At 42.7% G+C, this 15,420-nt stretch overlaps 1 protein-coding gene across 1 annotated transcript in view; it reads right to left on the reverse strand.

Moving 5' to 3' along the window:
• Positions 1-15,420, reverse strand: part of LOC309565579 (receptor-type tyrosine-protein phosphatase eta-like) — a gene marked incomplete at both ends in the record, with an annotated part of 47,457 nt that overhangs the window by 19,424 nt on the left and 12,613 nt on the right. The window contains 2 exons of the mRNA XM_082270533.1: positions 1,993-2,247; positions 10,967-11,242. Coding sequence (XP_082126659.1) covers positions 1,993-2,247; positions 10,967-11,242 — 531 coding nt within the window. The remainder of the gene's footprint in view (positions 1-1,992; positions 2,248-10,966; positions 11,243-15,420) is intronic.

Here is a 15,420-nt window from a genome sequence, read left to right on the forward strand (position 1 = left end):
GAACAGTTCAACCAATGATGAGTGTGTGTATGTATACGTGTTTATGTCAATAGTGCATTGTATATCCCTGTATGTTGTGGTCGTTAAGAAGCTCGTCTAATTTTTTAAACTAACGATGCTCCCTGCTGATACCACTGCTTGTGGAAGAGAATTCCACATCCTTACCGCTCTGACAGTAAAGAACTCTTTACGCAGTTTAAGGTTAAACCGCTTCCCTTCTAATTTAAGTGAATGGCGGCATGTCTTTTTAAATTCCCTCTCGCTAAAATGTTTGTTCCCTATGCTAGGGTCGCCAGTACGGTATTTGCAGGGCTTTTTTTCTCAGAGAATAGGTGCAGGAACTCCCCCTTTTGAGAGTTCCTGCACCTATTCTGTCCCCACCCCTACCTACCTCTGAGCACCGTTCCTTCATTCCAACCCCTACCCACCTCTCAGTACTGCCCATTTTAGAGAATACAGAACCAAGTAACATTTATGGTTCTAAGTAATTTGTATTGAATTTGTTAATGATAAGAAAATCAGTAAAATAGATCCCCTGTAGCCAACAATAACCTAACAGCAACAATAACCCCCCCCCCCAGAAACAATGGACCACCTGCAACAAAATAACACCCCCCCCCCTCAGCAGACAGCATCTATAGACCCTTCAGAGACCAGCTACAACAGACTGCTCCCTCACCAGTAGATCCCTCCCAGCAACAATAGATCCCCACCAGAAACAATAGACCACCCATTGCAAAACTAGATCCCTTACAGGGAAGAAGGGCAACTAAACTGATTAGGGGATTGGAGGACCTTAACTATGAAGAGCGTCTGCAATCGCTTGATTTATTCTCCCTGGAGAAGAGACGTCTGAGGGGGGACATGATAGCAATTTATAAATATCTTAATGGGGATCTCAGCTTAGAAAAAAAGCTGTTCATTCGAAGGGATTGCATGAGGACTCGAGGACATACAATGCGATTAGAGGAGAAGCGTTTTAACCTCAGGCAACGAGGGGGTTTCTTTACTGTTAAGGCTACAAGATTGTGGAATTCTCTACCACAAGAGGTGGTTTCTGCAGGAAGTATGGTGGCTTTCAAAAGACTCTTAGACTTACATCTCAAGGATCAGGACATTAAGGGCTATGTGAGATGATTACAGCCACACACACCTACACAGGTTGAACTGGATGGACTATTGTCTTTATTCAACCTTACCTACTATGTAACTATGTAATATATCCTCCAGCAGCAACAATAGACCTCTCTCAGCCCCAGTAAGTCCTCCTGCAGAAAAAGATCTCCTCCAGCAACAATAGATCCCCCAGCAGCCAGCATCAATAGACACTGTAGCACATCACAGCACCCCTTGCCATTACATACATTAAGTGCTGGAGGTGCCGGTACCGCGTTCCCCCGCGTTCCTGCTGAAAAAAAGCCCTGGGTATTTGTATATTGATATATCCCCTCTCAAGCGTCTCTTCTCCAGAGAGAATAAGTTCAATGCTTGCAGTCTTTCCTCATAGCTGAGATCCTCCATTCCCTTTATTAGCTTTGTTGCCCTTCTCTGGACTCTCTCCAGGTCCAGCACATCCTTCCTGAGGACCGGTGCCCAGAACTGGACGGAATACTCCAGATGCGGCCGGACCAGAGTCTTGTAGAGTGGGAGACACATGCAACAGGCTTAGCTACAGCTCAGGCTCCCCTGTGAAGTAGGCAGAACAAACTATTATTTTTCCTAGCACCTACCTAGTAGGGTACTACATCATCAATTGTTGTGTATTCATTAAAATATATGTTTGTATTACTATAACACGTAATCTATTGGCTACCTTTATAATACCAGGGAATTATTACTTCTACAGTTGCATACATATTTAGGGATGATGGTAATGCCCATAGTTACAATGAACACCTACCTCACTTCCAACATAAACTATTGCCTTATCAGCAGCCCTGAATACAACACTCACAGCAGGCTTATTAGGACATATGGCTTGATCGTACTTACAAGTGGCCTTAGTCACTGGTGGGGCTGTATTTGTAAAGTCCCCACTGAATGCCTGTATGGTGATCATATAACTCCTGCCTGGTAGCAATTTTAAGAAAGTCACTGATAGAGAATTTGTTTCTTGAGTTCCATTTACACCACCGGTTATACTGACAACATATTTAGACACTTTTCCCGCTGGTGCTGTCCAGTTCACTACCAGAGAATCCACCGACTTGTAATTGTTTACTATGATGGCTGAAGCTTGCCCAGGAACTGAAAGAGATAAAAAAATAGATATTAATTTTTTAATTTTTTTTAGGTGATATTTTCATTGTAATTACCATCCCTATTGAACTTGCAGCATCATTATATTAGAGCAGAAATCATGTTAACCACTTCCCGCGAATCAATGTACCTGTACGTTGGCTCGGAGAAGTGGTTGTACCGGGGTGATCTGCAGCTGCAGGCATCATCCCGGTACCGTTTTTTGGAGCCAGTGGTCGGCTGTCAGAAGATAACAGCCAATGCGGCTCGGGAGCCGCTCGGCCGTTATCCCAGCGAGCGGGAGGGGCGGCACAGTGGTGTAGTGGGCAGCACGGTGGTGTAGTGGTTAGCACTTTCACCTAGCAGCAAGAGGGCCACTGGTTCGAATCCCAACCACGACACTACCTGCCTATAGTTTGCATGTTCTCCCTGTGCCTGCGTGGGTTTCCTCCGGGTACTCCGATTTCCTCCCACACTCCAAAGACATGCTGGTAGGTTAACTGAATCCTGTATAAAAAAAAATAAAAAAATTGGCCCTACTGGGTATGTATGTGAGTTAGGGACCTTAGATTGTAAGCTCCTTGAGGGCAGGGACTGATGTGACTGTGCAATGTATATGTAAAAGCGCTGCATAAATTGACAGCGCTATATAAGTACCTGAAATAAATAAAAATAAAAATCCCACCACCTTCAGTGGCTCTGCCCAGGTCTTCTGTTCCACCGGGAGACCAAAGCAACCAGCCAGCACATCCCCTGGCTGGTTGGAGTCCCGAACAAAGCCGGATTCGGCTTCAATCGGGTCTCTGATCATGTACCCGGAAGCGACGTCACCATGTCACTTCTGGTTTACTCGGCTGCCAACGGCACCGAATTTAAAAAAGTGACAGTATTCAAAAATGCAGATTTCAGCATTTTGAATACTTTAAAGTGTGGTGGAGGGGTCTGGGGTCTTTAAGACCCCCGATCCCTCCATAAAAAGTACCTATTACTGTCACAAGGGATGTTTACATTGCTTGTGACAGCAATAAAAGTGATCAGAATTTTTTTTTTAAAACAGTGCTAAAAATAAAAAAATAAATAGCAACAAAAAAATAATGAAAGCGCCCCCCTCGCCGTGAGCTTGCGCACGAAAGAAAATGAAAAAGTAAGTCTCGCCTGCAAATGAAAACGGTGTTCAACTCACACATGTGAGGTATCGCACTCCATATGAACTGGATGGACCATTGTCTTTAGTCAACATTATCTACTATAAAACTATGAAGATGCTCCTGCACCATACTGGCCTCAACCAAATTTTCATTGTATAATGGATTCTTCATAGCTCTGTTTTTGTTGTGAGATTTTGATTTGTTTTACACACACCACTAGTCATTCCCATGAAAGACACATTTATAGGAAACCGCATCAGAATGCAGAAGCAGGATTTAAAAAAAATGCATAGCTATAAACTGTATATTTAGGGTCTGTATTGATGGGCTTCAATGGGCAAATACTGTATATTCTTTTGCCATCAGTTAGAGACCTTCTGAGATCATGCAGTATTCATTACAGGTGCTGTTAAACTGCCATTGACCTGTATTTAACCCGCTTAAGCTGCTTTTGCATTTCCATAAACTTCTATGGGGAGAGGGACAGTTCTGAATCAAACAAAGCATGCCAACATTGTTCCTTAAACTGTAATATGCAGTAACATATCTACTGCAAAATCAGATTACTTTTCCTAGTCTTAAATATGTGTCCAATAATTAATCTCAGGTTGACAATCTCTCACTTTACCTCTAGCCAATGTTTCAATAAGACTTTAAAGCTGTGCCTGCACTGCATGGGTCAACGGCTTGTTTCGTCTAGGGGAGAGGAGAAAGCTGTTTACTCACCCAGTCCTTCTCTCCACCGGCAAGCAACATTCCCCCAAGATCCAGCAATGGACTGTTCCTGACATCCTCACATCCAGAGCAGGTCTATGGGCTTGATGACATCAGGAACAGTCCACCGTACAAGACCACTAGACTGCATGGGGCGGGAGCCACAGGGACTGGTCTTGTGTGGGGAGGAAGGGAGAATTAGGTATATATATCTCCCTTCTCCAAACCCCCCAGACAAAAATGGGCAGCTCACCTGTGCAGAGCGGGCACAGCCCCACTACATGGGAAAACTTTTTTTTTTTTGCCTAGAGGTTGGCTTTAATGTCTCTAAACTCCACTTCGCTTACACAATGAGCTTAAAGGAGAAGTACAGCCAAAACTCATTTGTTTAAGAGATAGATGACCTCGCGCTTATGGTAAATAGTAGATAAATAAAAATAAATGTGATAATATGCAATTGTAGCTGCTGCTGAAAATTAAAGTGGTAGTACCACTTGCCGACCGCCGCAAGTATATATACTGCGGTGGTCAGCCCCTCACAGGCAAAGTGACGTACCGGTACGTCACTAGCCTGTGAGGCTCTGGGGAGCGAGCGCGCGCCGCCGGAGGCACGCTCCCACGCGCCGCTGGAGGCACGCTCCCGCTCCGTCACGGACCCCCCCGCGCGTGTGAGCGGCGGACCCGATGTCCGCCGCTCACTCACGATCGTCCATGACAGCGGGAGAAAGGCAGGCGGCTAATGTAAACAAGCCGCCTGTCATTCTACCCTGTGTAGGAACAGTGATCATAAGGTTCTACTGTGTAGGACCGTTGATCATTGTTCCTACACCTCAAGCCACAGCCAATCACAGTTAGAACCACGCCCCTAGGGACACACACAGCCCCTCCCTCTCAAAAAAAGTTAACCCCTTCACTACCAGTGTCATTTTACAGTAACAGTGCATATGTATAGCACTGATTACTGTAGTAATGTCACTGGTAACCCCAAAAGTGTCAAAAATGTCAGTCAAGGGTCCGATCTGTCCGCCCCAATGTCGCAGTCCTGCAAAAAAAATTGCAGATCGCCGCCATTACACGTTAAAAAAAAAAACAACAAAAATGACAAAAATCTTTCCTTTTGTTAGTAAACGCTATAACTTTTGCGCAAACCAATCAAAATACGCTTTTTGCTATTTTTTTTACCAAACATAGGTAGCATAAAATAAATTGGCTGAAAATGTTAAAACATTTTGATTTTTACATTTTTTTGGGGGGAATTCCATATAAAAAAATTTGAAAAATATTGTTATTTTTGCTAAATTGATGCTCTTTTTTTGTTTATAGCGCATGATCAAAAAATTGCACAGGTGATCAAATACCACCAAAAGAAAGCTCTGTTTGTGGGGAAAAAAGGATGTCAAATTAGTTTAGGTACAGCTTTGCACGACCGCGCAATTGTCCGTTAAAGTCACGCAGTGCCGAATTGCAAAATACCCCCTGGTCAGGAAGGGGGTAAAATCTTCTGGGGCTTAAGTGGTTAAAATGATATATATAAAACCCATTTGTTGATCACAGGAGTGCAGTTGGTTGATCACAGGAGTGCAGTTCGTTCTGCACTCCTGTGACCCGTTTTCAGCAGACAGCGGGCTGAATATCGTTGTCAGCTGACATCCCAGAGCTGGTCCAGGTTGGAGAAAGATTGCGACCATATGGTTGGGATCCACCCAGATCCCTGGACCGACACCCGGCTCAGCTTCTCAGTGAGCCGCTAAGAGCCTGAGTCAGACGCTCCCTCCTCCTCCACAGCCGAGCGCTCCAGTGAGCGGGAGGACAGGGCAGAGAGCGGTTACTGAAACTCACCAGCTCTCAGCTCACGGAGCACTGAGAACAGAGCGATCAGCTGTGTTGGATCGCTTGGTTCTCAGCCTTAGAGTCGGTGGGGGACAGATGCAGCATTGGAGCAATGCTGATTCCACATTCTGAAAAAAAATCTCAACCTTCCTTTTGACCTCTTGCCGACCGTATACTGTATGTATACGGCGGCAAGTTGGCTCTCCTGGGCAGGATCACAAAGCTAATATAGTAAAAAGTGCAGCGCTAGATAATGACTGATACAATTCAATGACAGTGTATCAAAACATAACAAAAGTGAGGGAAAATACAAGTAAAGTTCAAGTGAAAACGTAATAAGTCCCACGTGTTGAGAAGTGAAACATCCAAAACTTGTACAGGTAATCCAACCAGGTGAACTTGTACATGTGATCAGACCAAGTACAGAATCCCACACCACCAACGTGAATATAGGAATATGCTCACCTTAGGGTATGGACCAAAATACCATATAGCAAATGGGTCTACAACGCTTAATATGATCCGTGGATCGCACAATCAATGGTTATCCCAGAAGATGTCATTCATGGGGTGATGATAAATCCCTCAAAGAGGAGGAACCCCCCAATGGGACTTTAGAGGTCTCCAAAAGTATTCCACTGCTATTTAAGCAATGAGATAAGTAAATTTGTATAAAAAGTTTAATTTTATTTACAAAAAATTATATAGACAAAACAGAATATATAATACATACATAGACATGAAAATGGGTGGCTAGCCCTAAAATGACAATGTCATGTGATACCCATGTACAATGTAACAGTAAACATGAGTAAACCGTATGGTTATTACACCTGACGCGTTTCTGGAAAGTTATCCGTTTTCAGGGTTGTTGTACAAGCATTTGTGAAATACAGAGTTGTGTGCATGTTGTGTGCCCACAGCAAGGACACTGCATTCTGTGTGCAAGGACATATTGCTGACGTTTGTTAATTGCCACCATCAACCTCAATCACTTGCCTGCTCCAACTATCTACCATAAGTTGGCTCGTCTTGTGTCCACCTCCCATTGTGGCATCACACTTTAAGACTTTGGGAACTGGTGATGGACCAATAGGCAGTGTCTACATCACTAGGAAATTATGTGGGCACTGTAGACTAAACCTAACACTACAGTCCAAACGAAAGGAGACCTTGGACAAGAACTGTCATGTGACCTGAGCTTTAGACAATACTGGAGCCAACAATTGATCCATCCTATTAGAAGAGTGAGCTGTCTGATAGTCTGGGGATTTCTCAGGAGGATACTATCATTATTATCCAACATAGCTAGAAGAATTGTCTCAGAAACGCATGTCAACAGAGATATCTGGTAAGAGGCTCCATTGTGTGGTCACACCAGGGTGGACTTTGCATGCCATATTATTTATGCTCTAAAGATTTATTCATCTGGTAAGCAGGATTGGCAGCTGGTGTTGGGATCTTACATCACTTCACTTTTCTTTTGGATTATTCCAAGCACCTACAATTCACTGCACCTCCTATAAATTTGTCATTATTTGATGGACTTTAAAGTGTTTGAAAATATTTATATGACAATGAGTTAATCATACGTATGTAATTATTTCTTTGATAATTGGTTTGTCACAAATTATTTTTGTATGGAGAGTCATTTTTGTATGGAGAGTCACAATCACTAGTCTTGTGTATGACTTATTTTTGTTTAGTGCACCAACTATTTTTCACATATCAATTTGCTAGGCACGGTTTCTTGGTTGCAGCTTTACACCACATTAATTTACCAGCGCACTTCCACTCATTTCACATTGAAATACAGAGTACCTATGACAATGATAAGTCAGTTACTTAAAGCCATAGACTTAAAATCAAATGTAGACTGTCCAGTCTCTGCAGGATTGGAAGATGGCCAAACATGATCCCGGCAAGACTCCAAGGGGGGGGGGGGGGGAGAACATACAAGGAGAACTAACGAGACCACCCCAGAGAAGCGGAAGCAACCAGGGCCAACAATATTGCTGAGGTTTAAAAAAAATCTTTACTGCTGTAGATGGTGAAACAAGCCGGAGAGTGAATAAAGCCCGACAGGGAGAGCACGCATGCCACCTTTCCCGGGACACAGGCCAGACCGAGACTGGAAGTGTATGTACAAATTTACTTCTCTCATTGCTTAAATAGCAGTGGATTACTTTTGAAGACCTCTGAAGTCCCACTGGGGGGGGTTCCTCCTCTTTGTTCCATTTTTTGGGATGTGGTCTCACCATTTAACTCCTTATTCCTCCAACCAGCCCCTTATCTGATGATAAATCCCTGGAAGTGGAAGGCCGAGGCTCCCAGAAATATTATCCATATGCAAAAGCAGATAACACAGACATAGTGTGATACTGCTTTACAAATAATTTATTAAAAAGGATTAAAACAAGTTACAAGTGTCCAGGTAAAGTCAGCATAAGATCAACATAAAGACAGGAATGATGGCGGGTGGCAGATAACGTGGCTCTGACGCGTTTCGTCATATGTGACTTCTTCAAAGGTTATTGCCAGGGAATTATCATCACCCCATGAATGACATCTTCTGGGATAACCATCAATCGTGGGATCTACGGATCATATTAAGCATTGTAGACCCATTTGCTGCAGTATATGGTACTTGGGTCCATACCCTCTGGTGAGCATATTCCTAACTTCACATTGGTGGTGTGGGATTCTGTACTTGGTCTGATCACCTGTACAAGTTCACCTGGTTGGATTACCTGTACAAGTTTTGGATGTTTCACTTCTCAACACTTGGGACTTATTAGGTTTTCACTTGAACTTTACTTGTATTTTCCCTCTCTTTTGTTATGTTTTGATACACTGTCATTGAATTGTATCAGTCATTATCTAGCGCTGCACTTTTTACTATATTATCATTGTGACAACTTTATGTCGGTTGATGTTCTGGCAGCTTTTTCACCTATATGTAAGTTAGCGCAGTAAGAGCTACACGATACTAGGATCACAAAGCTGAACGTGATCCTGCACTACTGTACGTGATCTGGGGCCCCTAAACATGGCGCCGGTGACCTGCATCCCTGTAATTGGACACAAAGGGACCCAATCAGCAGGTCCAGCGGACGTGATATCCATCGGGACCCGCAGATCGTTCGGGACACAGGCAGAACAGCCTTCTGTGAGAAGTGAAGGTTGTGATCCTGTGTTCCTGCTAAGCAGAAACACGGATCTCTGCCTTCCCATAGTAGAAACACCTCACACAGTGTACACAACACAAGCACAGGTTAGGCACACATTTAACCCTTTTGATTGCCCCTGATGTTAACCCCGTCCCACTGATCACTGTATTAGTGTCACTGGTCCCCAAAAAGTGTCAGTTAGTGTCCGATTTGTCCACTGCAATGTCATAGTCCCGCTATAAGTTGCTAATTGCCGCCATTACTAGTAAAAAATAAATTCCATAAATCTATCTCATAGTTTGTAGACACTATAACCTTTGTGCAAACCAGTCAATATACACATATTGGGATTTTTTATACCAAAAACATGTAGCAGAATACAAATTGGCCTAAATTGATAAAGAAAGTTGATTTTTTACATTTTTTTATTGGGAGTGTTTTATAGCAGAAAGTAAAAACTATTGTTTTTTTTTTTTTTTCAGAATTGTCGCTCTTTTTTTGTTTATAGCGCAAAAAATAAAAACCACAGAGGTGATCAAATACCACCAAAAGAAAGCTCTATTTGTGGGAAGAAGGACATCAATTTTATTTGGGTACAGCGTCGCACGGCCGCGCAATTGTCAGTTAACCACTTGCCGTCTGCTCACTCTAGCTCCACTGCGGCAAAGTGGCTCGATAACATCTGATGATGTAGACCTACGTCGCCAGACATTCCCCTCTCTCGGCGGCGCGCGCGCACCGCCGGAGGGGCGCTCCCGCTGTATTCAGTCACAGCGGGAGTCGGGCCAGGGAAGGAGCAGCGGCGATCGCCGCTGCTCTTCCCCGATCGTCGGTGAATCGAGTCTGGAGATCCGCCCACTTGTGTAAACAAAGCAGGCGGATCTCCTAAGTGACAGGCAGTGAAAGATTGCAGGGTTCAGCATAGCTGAACATGCGATCTGTCCCTGTGTCACACAGTCCCCTCCCCCCACACATGTTAGTAAGCACCAGGCATACATTAACCCCTCCCTCTTCAATAAAATTAACCCCTTCCCTGCCAGTGTAATTTTTACAGTAACAGTGCATATATATAGCACTGATTACTGCAGTAATGTCACTGGTACCTTCAAAAGTGTCAAAAATGTTAGTCAGGGGTCCAATCTGTCCGCCGCAATGTCGCAGTCCCGCAAAAAAAATCTCAGATCGCCGCCATTACTCGTTAAAAAAAAAAAACACCAAAAATGACATAAATCTTTCCCTTAGTTAGTAAACGCAATAACTTTTGCGCAAACCAATCAAAATACGCTTATTGTGATTTTTTTTACCAAACATAGGTAGCAGAAAACAAATTGGCCAAAAATTAAAAAAAAATTTTTACATTTTTTTTTGGGGGGGGGGGGGGGGGGATTTCATATAAAAAAATGTGAAAAATATTGTTATTTTTTTCAAAATTTACGCTCTTTTTTTGTTTATAGCGCAAAAAGTAAAAATCGCACAGGTGATCAAATACCACCAAAAGGAAGCTCTTTTTGTGGGAAAAAAAGGAAGTAAATTTTGTTTGGGTACGGCGTCGCACGACCGCGCAATTGTCAGTTAAAGTCGCACAGTGCCGAATCGCAAAAAGTGGCCCAGATGTAAGACAGCAAAATCCTCCGGTGGTAAAGTGGTTAAAGTAACGCAGTTCCGAATCACAAAAAATGGCCTGGTCATTAAGGGGGGGGGTAAACCTTCCCAAGCTGAAATGGTTAAATAACCAAGGCATCTTAAAAAAAAAAAAAAAAAGGTTAAATCCAAGATACAAAGACCTTCCCATTGAACTCAGATCTCCTTTAAGTAACCCTGAGAAGTGTTGCTTTGTTTCTTTTTAATACTTTGAATTATACTTACTTGTGCCAGTAGATAGTGATCCCGGGTCAGATTCGGTGATGTTATCAGCAGCTCTTGTATATACCATAAAAGTGTACGTCTCCCCGGCTATCAGACCTGTTATATTAATCGATTCTCTGGTCACTATTATATTATTGATCGGTGCAGATGATGATGTTGCAGATGTTTGCACTCTGTAGCTGTAAGAACTCTGATACTCAAATGGTTTATTCCAAATCAAAGCTACAGAACCTGTTGTAGAGGATGTATTCCGCAGAGATGTCACTGGCATTGGTTCTGTAAATTGGAATAAATAATTTATTCAGCATAAAATATATAAAATACACATAACAACAAATGAAAAGATAGGAGCGCTATTACCCCCCCCCCCCCCTGCCTAGTCTCTCTACTGAAATATAACAAGGACAGAAATGGAAGCTGTGCATGGACATGCGTGGGATAGACACATACACTGGTGAGAGAAGCCCAGCTATGGGACTTTGTTTTATTATTTGCTTTTACACATATATCTACATTCAAGTTTATGTGCATTTTAATTTGATGTGATTTTATCAATATAAATAATTTCTATTTTTATTGCGTACATTGGACGGTAGTCGTATGAATTCATTTGGGCAGAGCAACATGGGCCGGCACAGTGTGTACACACCCTTGTGGGGGAAGACCTAGGTCTAATTGCACCCTGATTGAGTGGTTATTGTCAGTATATTAAGCATGGGCACAGACATAGTCTGTAGGCTCTGAGGAAGAGGCTTAGCCTCGAAACACGTAAGCCATTTCTAGCCATTGAGGATGGTATATCTTCCGTTTCTGATGCTGATGGCAACTTAGTATTGTGATATTTAACATAGAGAAGTGTAAGGTATTACACTTGGGGGCAAAAAAATAAACACAAATTATGCTCTAGGGGGGGAACCTCTGGGGGAATCCAGAATGGAGAAGGATTTGGGGGTTCTAGTGGAGGATAGACTAAGTAGTAGCATGCAATGTCAAGCTGCGGCTGTCAAATCCGGCAGAATATTAGCATGCATAAGGAACGGGATTTATTCCAGAGATAAAACTATAATCCTACCACTTTATAAAACCTTGGTCCGACCGCATCTGGAGTACTCTGTCCAGTTCTGGTCGCCAATCCTCAGAAGGGATGTGTTGGAGCTGGAGAGAGTCCAAATAAGGGCAACTAAACTAATTAGGGGATCGGAGGATCTTAATCGTGAGGAGCGATTACAAGCGCTTAATTTATTCTCCTTGGAGAGGAGACGTCTGAGAGGGGACATGATAGCGATTTACAAATACCTCAATGGTGATCCCAGCATAGGTAGAAAACGATTTAGTCCCAAGGAGTGCAAGAAGACACGAGGCCACACAATGAGATTAGAGGAGAGGCGGTTTAACCTTAGGCTGCGTAAGGGGTTCTTCACTGTAAGGGCGGTAAGAATGTGGAACTCTCTTCCACAATTGGCGGTAGCTGCAGGGAGCATGGCTACTTTTAAAAAGCCTCCAGTGACACGTGACTGCAGCTAGGGGGTGAGCGCACATGCCACTGGTGGGGCGCTCCCTCCCCCACTCATCAGCGGGGACTCCGATGCACGGGGCAGGTGGCTCCGATTGCCGCCTGTCACCCGCAATCGTTCCCTGCTGAGAGAGAAGGACGGTCAGCTGTTGTAAACACAGCTGACCGTTCTTCTCTCTGGAATGATCACAGAGCGCCTTTGATCCTTCTATGTAGGGTCACATGTCTCTGTGATCATTTCAGAAGCCCCGCCCCCATACAGTTAGAATCACTCTCCTAAGCTTACATTTAACCCCTTGATCACTTACAGTGTTAACCCCTTCCCTGCCAGTGTCATTAGTACAGTAACAGTGCATATTTTTAGCACTGATTACTGTAGTAATGTCACTGGTCCCCCCTAAAGTGTAAAAAATGTCAGTTTGGGGTCCAATCTGTCCGCCGCAATGTCGCAGTCCTGCAAATAAATCGCAGATCACCGCCATTACTGGTTAAAAAAAAAAACAATAAAAATGACATAATGTATTTTCCGGCGTATAAGACGACCCCCCTAATTTTCATCTACCGGTAATACTTATACTTAGGTTACCTTGGAGATATTATACTCGGCGTATAAGACAACCCCCCATTTTTGGGTGATTTTTTTGAGGTTCAAAAGTAGTCTTATACGCCAGAAAATACAGTAAACCCTTACCGTAGTTAGTAGACGCAATAACATTTGAGCAAACCAATAAAAATACGCTTATTGCGATTTTTTTTTTTTACCAAAAATATGTAGCAGAAAACAAATTGGATTAAAATGTTAAAAAATTTTAATTACATTTTTTTTTTTCCGGGGAATGTTATACAGCAGAAAGTGAAAATTATTGTTTTGTTTTTTTTTTTTTTTTTCAGAATTGTCGCTCTTTGTTTGTTTATAGCAAAAAAAAAAAAATAAAAAATCGCACAGGTGATCAAATACCACCAAAAGAAATCTCTATTTGTGGGGAAAAAAACACTTTAACAGACTTACAATTCAGCACTGCCACACATTTATGGCAAGTTATCCTTACTATCAGATCAGCCACCATCTTTGCTGCTCTTCTATTTAAAGTGGAACTTTACGCATAAAAAATAATGTTCTTTAGCAAGGAACATACAGTTCACATTAATATTTATAATACCAAATATAGTGTGTGCTGTAAATTGCCTCCAACATTGTTCCTGTTTCTTCTTGCTGGAGGCTGCCATTTTGTTGAAGCTCAGAGTCCCTGAGCAGAAGTAAATCTTTAGGCCATCAACAGATAGGCCTCTACATTTTTGCCACAGTGACAAAAAAATAGAAAGCAACTGAGCATGTGCAGAACAGGGCATTACTGTATTTTAAATAGCGTTGGCACTTTTTACTGTTGTACAAATATATACCTGCAAAAGGGACCAGCATAAAGCAATCCAGCAGGACTTCATTTTCTGACTAAAGATCTAACACAAATCCCCAATTTGGAACCTCTAAGGATTTAAATAAAGATTACTTCCCTTTCTGTTGGACTTACAAAAACTCTGTTTAAAAGCGCCCCAAGCTTGTTTTGGGCCCCAACAGGTATACTATGGGCCAGTGGGAGGGAATAAGGAGCACCTAAGCTTGTGTGTGTATGTACAGTACATATTTACAGCACCTTGAAAAAGTATTCATACCCCTCAAAATTTTCCAGATTTTGCCATGTTACAACCAAAAACGTAAATGTATTTTATTGGGATTTTATGTGATAGACCAACACAAAGTGGCACATAATTGTGAAGTGGAAGGAAACTAATAAATGGTTTTTAAATTGTGTACAAATAAATATGTGAAAAGTGTGGTGTGCATTTCTATTCAGCCCCCCTGAGTCAATACTTTGTAGAACCGCCTTTCCCTGCAATTACAGCAGCAAGTCTTTTTGGGGATGTCTCTACCAGCTTTGCACATCTAGATAGTGACAATTTTGCCCATTCTCCTTTGCAAAATAGCTCAAGCTCTGTCAGATTGGATGGTGAGCGCCTATGAACAGCAATTTTCTAGTCATGCCACAGATTCTTAATTGGATTTAGGTCTGGACTTTGACTGGGGCCATTCTAACACATGAATATGATTTGGTCTAAACCATTCCATTGTAGCTCTGGTTGTATGTTTAGGGTCATTGTCCTGCTGGAAGGTGAACCTACGCCCCAGTCTCAAGTCAAGACTCTAACAGGTTTTCTTCTAAGATTCCCTGTATTTGGCTCCATCCATCTTCCTGTCACCTCTTATCAGCTTCTCTGTCCCTGCTAAAGAAAAAGCATCCCCACAACATGATGCTGCCACCACCATGTTTCACAGTTGGGATGGTGTGTTCAGGGTGATGTGCAGTGTTAGTTTTCCGCCACACATAGCATTTTTCCTTTAGGCCAAAAAGTTAAATTTTGAATTTTGGTCTCATCTGACCAGAGCACCTTCTTCCACATGTTTGCTGTGTCCCTCACATGGCTTCTTGCAAACTCTGCAAACAATGACTTCTTATGGCTTTCTTTCACCAATTTCACCAATGGCTTTCTTCTTGCCACTCTTCCATAAAGGGCAGATTTGTGGAGCGCACGACTAATAGTTGTCCTGTGGACAGATTCTCCTACCTGAGCTGTGGATCTCTGCTGCTTCTCCAGAGTTACCATGGGCCTTTTGGCTGCTTCTCTGATGAATGCTCTCCTTGCCCGGCCGGTCAGTTTAGATGGACGGCCATGTCTTGGTAGGTTTGCACTTCATACTCTTTCCATTTTCAGATGATGGATTGAACAGTGCTCTGTGAGATGTTCAAAGCTTGGGATATTTTTTTATAACCTAATTCTGCTTTAAACTTCTCCACAACTTTATCTTTGTCCTGTCTGGTGTGTTCCTTGGTTCTCTAACAAACCTTTGAGAGCTTCACAGAACAGCTGTATTTATACTGAGATT

This window comes from Pelophylax lessonae, assembly GCF_965119305.1.
Source record: "Pelophylax lessonae genome assembly, chromosome: 10".
Taxonomy (NCBI): domain Eukaryota; kingdom Metazoa; phylum Chordata; class Amphibia; order Anura; family Ranidae; genus Pelophylax; species Pelophylax lessonae.